A 7,635-nucleotide genomic window follows, 5' to 3' on the forward strand; every position below is an offset into this window, starting at 1 on the left:
TATAATAGATCACCTACTTCCTCTAAACAATTCAGTGTATTTATAATAAAAAGAAACAGTCTTCGAAGAATAAATTTCCAAAATCAAACTTCACCCGAGGGGTGGTCTCCAAACACTTTACATGAACCTTAAGATTGGGCCAAAATTGTGACCTCTAGAGTGTAAACAAGCTTTTCCTTTGATCTGACCTGGTGACCTAGTTTTTGACCCCAGATGACCTGATATCAAACTCATCCAAGATTTTATTGAGGATAACATTCTGACCAAGTTTCATTAAGATTGGGCCAAAGTTGTGACCTCTAGAGTGTTAACAAGCTTTTCCTTTGATTTGACCTGGTGACCTAGTTTTTTGACCCCAGAAGACCCAATATCGAAACGTCCAAGATTTTATTGAGGGTAACATTCTGACCAAGTTTCATTAAGATTAGGCCTAAATTGTGACCTCTAGAGTGTTAACAGTCAAATTGTTGACAACGACGACAGACGGACACAGGGCGATCACGAAAGCTCACATTTGAGCACTTTGTACTCAGGTGAGCTAAAAATAAGGGGCCCTTATGGGTCCCACAATATTATATTTAGCTGACTGGGATAAGCCTAATTTCTTGCGATGTCTAATTCTGAGACATGCATGTTTCTGGTTTCTAAAATTGCAAGTCCGTATTTTCACTATAATGCAAATTTGATAGGAAAAATTCGGACAGTTTGTTTTTGCTTTATTTTTGGTGTTTTGGTACTTTATAAGCTTAAAAGATACAATTGTTAAAGAAATTAAACACTGAAAAATGATTTCGAACAACTTTGTATAATGCTAATAGATTGATGGTAAACCTGAAATAGATCTTTAAACCTGATCGGTGTAAATTGCTAGTGTGTCGATGTTCACACAAGTATGGAAAAAGAGCATGCGTAGTTGTCTTTGAACAGGTTCCCTGGTGTCATTTTTATTATAACGTCATTGGTTTTTTGAATGGTGCAGACAGGGGGTGTCATAAATTGTTCTACATATTTTCTTCATAAGCTTATTAAGTAGAATACTTGACGATATCAGTTTCCCCTGTTGGTGTCTGTATTTATGCCTATGTCCGTATTTTCACGGATGTACCCTATGATTTTAAATAGTTACCTAGTTTTTTACCTCAGTTTCATAGAAATGAACATTCTGGCAAAGTTAATGAAGATCAACCTCTTGTGTTAACTAGGAATCTCAATTATTTGACCTAGTGTCCTGGATTGAATTGAAATTGATCTAGACTATTCTGACAATTTATTTATTTATTTGGGTTTTATGGCACACCAACACAGTATAGGTTATATTTATTTATTTTTATTTTGTTGGATTTAACGTCGCACCGACACATGATAGGTCATATGGCGACTTTCCAGATTTAATGGTGGAGGAAGACCCCAGGTGCCCCTCCGTGCATTATTTCATCACGAGCGGGCACCTGGGTAGAACCACCGACCTTCCGTAAGCCAGCTGGATGGCTTCCTCACATGAAGAATTCAACGCCCCGAGTGAGGCTCGAACCCACATCGATGAGGGGCAAGTGATTTGAAGTCAGCGACCTTAACCACTCGGCCACGGAGGCCCCCAGTATAGGTTATATGACGCCAAACAGGACTACAAATTTTGGTTCCACATCTCATTTACATCGAAATAAAAACAAGAGGTATGGAATCAAAATTTGCATACCTGCTGGAATCAGAGTTACTGCAAAACCAAGTGTTAAGACCCTATTAGTCGCCTCTTGTCGCGAAGTACGCGAACTTATTATAAATTTGAACTGTTGCAAAGTATGCAATATTATTCATTTTATATGTATCCGCCGGCATGGCGGATGTGTGTTAATTTAATGATTATGTTTACCGGCGGATCAGCGTCGGCGGACTTTTGTTCATGCTTTTCACGCTTTTCATGTGAATTACATTGTTTGAAATTACTATAAATAGGTGTATTATATTAAAAGAATAAGGTAATTTTCAGTTTGGGATTTATAGAAGTAAAAAGGTGTTTAAGAAAATAAAATATGATTTAAATGATATGGATATTTGTTATCATTCAAAAATAGAATAAAATATTATGTAGCATTTAAAACTGGGGCATTCGCTATAAAAATGGCGCCGGGTCCCGGGAACAAAGAAACACCGATAATAAGTGCTTGTGATTGTGAATAAAAGTGTAAAAAAAAGGAAAAATGTCGAAAATATCGTATTTAAAAGGAGTTAGGACAAGATTTTTCAACATCTTGAAAACGGAAGTTGAAACTGCACAAGAAATATTGCAACGTGATTTAGAATTCAGTGACAAGGATGAATGCATAGAGAGTGCTGAAAAATGTGTAGAGAAAATGACGATATATACTGAGAAACTTGAAATTCAAACGGATAAAATAGCAAGTGCAGTTAGTGAAGAAGAAGCTGATTACACCCAAAGTATACTTGAAGAGGATTGTTTTCTTTGTGAAAAGGTTACGGACAATTGCATTGCACTTAATAAAATGAAAGAAAAAATGTTAAATCTAAAGAAGAAAGAAGAAGAGTCTAAAAGGAAAGAAGAAATGGTAAGTGCAAGCCAAATTGTAGAATTACAATATGAACTACAAAATGTTGTTGTTAATCAAATGAAACAACAACAAAAGCTAATAGAAATGAACGAGAGAAAAGAACACATGAAATCATCAGTAAAATTACCCAAACTAGACTTACTACCTTACTTAAGTGGTTGGAGTTTTGGGATTCATTTGAGTGTACAATCAATAAAAATAAAATGCTCTCAAACATCGAGAAGTTTACATATCTAAGGAATAAGTTGTACAGGGAAGCAAAACGGGCCATAATGGGTATTGCCCTTACTGAAGAAAATTATGATGTGGCAATCGAAATTCTGAAAGATCGTTTTGGAAATATACAAGAAGTGATTGACTTGCACTATAACCAGATGATAAATTTGTATCCAGCAAGCAACAAAACAGAAAGTTTGAGAATGCTGTTGGCCAAAGTCGAAAAACATCTTAGAAGTCTAGAAGTGCTTCATCAAAATATCAATCAGGACGTATTTGTTTCAATGATACGTTCAAAACTTCCTCAAGATGTGTTGCTTCAACTAGAAATTCAAAAAGGAACAGTGGATAAGTGGACTGTCTCAACCCTTAGAGACAAATTCAAATGTTATGTAACAGCTCATGAGAAAGCAGAGAAAAAATCATCAATATCAGACTCAAGTAGAAATCGATCAAATGAGAATTCTCTGAGTCGACATACCCCGAAAGGGAGAGATGGTCACGGAAACAAGTTTAGAGAAGCAAGTTTTTTACACAATTCTGGAAAACTAGGTTCTGCCGTGGCTCTAGTTACTACCGAACAAAGAAAGTCAGTAAACACAAAGTTTAACAAATGTCGATATTGTGAAAAGGGACACTGGAGTGACGAATGTCCTACTTTTCGCACTATTGATGAAAGAAAAAAGAAGTTAAAGGGAAGCTATTATAAGTGTTTGAAAGTGGGACATTCTTTAGATGAATGTAAAGGGAATAAAAGTTGTGTATACTGTAGTGGACTAAACGTTCACCATGGTAGTTTGTGTCCAAACAAATTCAAATCGACAGACGTTTGTGCGGTTAGTTCAGAGACTACAGGCTCTTCTAAGAATAGTGAAATACGTGAGGAAAACGTGCTAATTTCATCTGGTGAAATGGTTTTAATGCAAACAGCAAGAGCGGAAGTGCAAAACCCCAAAGGAACAGCCAGAGAACACGCACGAATACTACTTGATTCTGGATCCCAGAGAACTTACGTTACACAGTCATTAGCCAAGAAGCTCGGTGTAGAGAAAGGCAAGGAAGAAGAAATAAAGCTAGTCACTTTTGGTTGTGATAAACCGAAGATCATTAAAACATATGCCACACAATTGTGCTTAAAGTTAAAAAATGGAGAGTATATTGAAATCATTGCAAATATTGTTCCAGTCATTAGTGAGAACATACAGCAAAGACAAATAAACATGTCTACAGATGAAAACTTAAAACACCTATTGAAAAGTTTAGATATGGCTGATACATTTGAACCAACAGAAACATCAGCAAATGTAGACTTGCTATTAGGAAACGATTATTACCTGGATATTGTTATGTTACAAAAGATTCAGGTTACATCAGGACTTTACCTACTAGCATCAAAGTTAGGCTGGATACTTACAGGCAGAACAAAGGAAACATGCGAAAATGAAAATGAAACAAACATGCTAATTCTTACACACGGAACAAATATCAGTGCAACAAAGGTGTTTTCAAGTGTCGACTCGATTGTTCCAACAAAGCCAGATTTGGATGACTTTTGGAAGATCGAATCCTTGGGAATTACTGAATGTAAAAATCAAAGTCAAATAAGTGATAAGGTTGCTCTGACGACATTCAAAGAGACGTTGAGATATAAAAATGGAATGTACTTTGTGACCTGGCCATGGAAAGAAAAAAATCCAGAACTACCGGAAAATAGACATCTTGCATTCTCAAGGTTGAAATCAAATATAGCAAGAATGAAAAACAAACCTGAAATTCTTGAGAAATACAACACCGTGATACAGGTACAACTTAGCAAAGGTGTGATTGAAAAGGTAGATAACAGCACGAAAAATGGAGCGATACATTATATTCCACACCATGATAACATGTGATAACTCCACAGAAAACTACAACGAAATTACGTGTAGTGTATGATGCATCTGCGAAAGTTAGAAAAGAGAACAAAAGTTTGAACGAATGCTTGTATCGAGGCCCAGTAATGCTAAGTGATCTTTGTGGATTATTAATGCGCTTCAGGTTACATAAAGTGGCAGTGGTTTCAGATATAGAGAAGGCCTTTTTACAAATCGGGCTACAAGAAAACCAGCGGGACGTGACAAGATTTCTCTGGATAAGAGACATAAAACGACCTTTTGTAAATAATGAAAATGTACAGGAGTACAGATTTTGTCGTGTTCCATTTGGTATTATTTCCAGTCCTTTTTTGTTGGGAGCAACTACTGAAAGTCACTTGGAATCTTATAACAACAGTATTGCCAACAAAATCAAAGATGACATCTACGTGGATAATGTGATTACGGGCACTGACACATGGCAAGAAGCACTTGACTTGTCTAGTGTAAGTAAAAGGATATTTAGTGAAGCCTCCATGAATTTAAGAGAATGGGCTTCAAATAGTTCTGACCTATTAGAATCAATTGCATCAGAGGACAAAGCAAAACATTCGGTTATATAAGTATTTGGACATACCTGGGACACTAAAAATGATACACTTAGTGTAAGTGTACCACAGTCCTTGAGTGAAATAAACAGCTTAACAAAAAGAATCATTTTGAAACAGATTGCTTCTGTTTTTGATCCACTGGGGTTGCTAAGTCCAGTTTTGTTAAAAGGAAAAATTCTCTTGCAAACTATATGGAAGAGAAAATTTGACTGGGACGATCCACTAGAAGAAATCGATATTCTTGATACCTGGTCGAGCGTAAAAAAGAACCTAGAAGAGATAACAGCATTCACATTTTCTCGGTTCATGGCAGTGTATACGTGTAGGCAAAATACTGAGTACACCTTATTGTGTTTTTGTGATGCATCCGCTACGTCAATATATCTTCATCAAAAAAGTGAATCAGATACACAAGTGAATCTAGTGTTTGCTAAAAGCAGACTGGCTCCTTTAAAAGAAATAACTATACCCAGATTAGAATTGATGGCTGTCCTTATAGGTGTCCGATGTTTGAAATTTGTGCGTGATCAACTGAAGTTAGATATTAAAAACATGCACGTGTGGACGGATTCTCAGTGTGTTATTCAGTGGATCAAATCATATAAAGATCTTCCCATATTCGTGAAAAACAGAGTTAGTGAAATAAAAGCAGATGAAAAAATAAAGTTTGAATATGTTTCAGGAAATCAGAATCCGGCGGACGTAGCTTTAGAGGTTGTTCCTTAACAAAACTTAGTGTTTTTGAATTATGGTGGAATGGTCCATGGTGGCTTCATGAGCAAGGAAGCACTTGGTTGAAACACAGCGCAACGTATGTGAAAGAAATTCCTGCGCAAAAGAGGAAATAAATGATTCAGAAAATGTTATGATACAAATTTCTACCCGTGAAAATAAAAATTCTTGTGTGTTTTCATCTCCTTTTGAAATTGACAGTGAAAAGTATTCTTCTGTTACAAAAATGCTAAGAGTGACAGCTTTGGCTCTAAGATTTATACAAAAAATACGCAAGTTACCTTACACAAATGGAAGCTTAAAAAGTTCTGAAATGAAAACTGCAGAAGAAATGTGGTTACTACATGTTCAAAGAAAACACTTTGCTGATGAATTTGAGTCAATTAGAAGTGCAAAGAAAAACAATCTGCAACAACAATTAGGTCTTTATATTGATGAAGTTGGACTATTGCGATGCAAAGGCAGATTAGAGAATGCGGATATCAATGAAAATGCCAAACATCCAGTACTTCTACCAAGAAAAGATCGTTTGACATATCTTTTCATTGACAAAATACACAAAGAAATTCTGCATAGTGGTGTTTCTCAAACGTTAGCAAAAACAAGACAAAGATTCTGGATTCCACATGGTCGAGCAACAAAAATGTCTGTTATACATATGTGTACAGTGTGTCGCCGCTTTGACGGAGGTCCTTATAAGATGCCGCCGATGCCGTCTTTACCTCCATCTAGAGTGACAGAATGTAGGCCATTTTCACGAACAGGTTTAGATTACTTGGGTCCTATCTATGTGAAATCAAATGATACGCCAATGAAAGTGTGGGTTTGTTTATTCACCTGTCTCGTGACTAGAGCCGTGCATCTTGAAGTCGTGCTTGATATTTCTACTGAAGAATGTTTAATGTGCCTGCGACGATTTATTTCTCAAAGAGGCACCCCTGTTCAGTTGATCAGTGATAATGGTTCGCATTTCAAAGCTGCCAGTTCAATATTAGATCAAATATGGAACAGAACGCTCCATAGTGATGAAGTTCAAACGTATGCGTCTAACTCCAGAATCACTTGGAATTTCATTACAGAACTTGCTCCATGGATGGGAGGCTATTACGAGAGACTCGTAGGCATAGTAAAAGAGTGTTTCGAAAAACGTTAGGCCGATGACTTTTAACACTTATTCAGTTGCAAACATTAGTGAAAGAAGCGGAAGCGGTCGTGAACTCAAGACCTCTTGTCTACATAGGTGATGACGTAAATTCCAGCATCACATTAACGCCTAGTCATTTTTTAACATTAAACCCAAGTACAGGTATTCCGGAGTTGGAAGCAGATGACATGGATTCTGATTTTTTAGCTTGTTAGAGTTCAAAAGATCGTCTTCTAGAAATTTGGAAAAAGGGTCAGAAATTGATTAACATGTTCTGGCAAATTTGGCGCAACGATTACCTGTTGAGTCTTCAGGAAAGGACTCAAACACAATTAAAAACTGGGAGAATTCAATCTTCTGATCAACCAAGTATAGGCGACATAGTGTTGCTAAAAGAGGATTTGCCTAGAGGAAGTTGGAAGTTAGGAAAAATAGTGAATTTAATTCAAAGCCGTGACGGTAAAATTAGATCAGCAAAAGTTAAAGTTTCTTCAGGAAAAGTGCTTGGGCGT

The 7,635-nt window shown here is 36.5% G+C and overlaps 2 protein-coding genes across 2 annotated transcripts; both read left to right on the top strand.

The window, feature by feature from the left end:
- The first annotated feature begins 2,839 nt into the window (after nt 1–2,839).
- On the top strand, nt 2,840–4,675 carry LOC123524844 (uncharacterized). Its single transcript, XM_045303361.2, has one exon. The coding sequence runs from the start codon at nt 2,840–2,842 to the stop codon at nt 4,673–4,675; it is 1,836 nt and encodes a 611-aa protein (XP_045159296.2).
- A 1,530-nt stretch (nt 4,676–6,205) lies between these two features.
- LOC128547996 (uncharacterized) lies at nt 6,206–7,132 on the top strand. The gene has a single exon (XM_053522192.1). The coding sequence runs from the start codon at nt 6,206–6,208 to the stop codon at nt 7,130–7,132; it is 927 nt and encodes a 308-aa protein (XP_053378167.1).
- The last annotated feature ends 503 nt before the right edge of the window (nt 7,133–7,635 follow it).

This window comes from Mercenaria mercenaria, chromosome 1 (assembly GCF_021730395.1).
Source record: "Mercenaria mercenaria strain notata chromosome 1, MADL_Memer_1, whole genome shotgun sequence".
Taxonomy (NCBI): domain Eukaryota; kingdom Metazoa; phylum Mollusca; class Bivalvia; order Venerida; family Veneridae; genus Mercenaria; species Mercenaria mercenaria.

Bases quoted from the DNA above. Each gene is read 5' to 3' on its own strand.
- LOC123524844 (XM_045303361.2), top strand. From the start codon at position 2,840: ATGGGTATTGCCCTTACTGAAGAAAATTATGATGTGGCAATCGAAATT.
- LOC128547996 (XM_053522192.1), top strand. From the start codon at position 6,206: ATGCTAAGAGTGACAGCTTTGGCTCTAAGATTTATACAAAAAATACGC.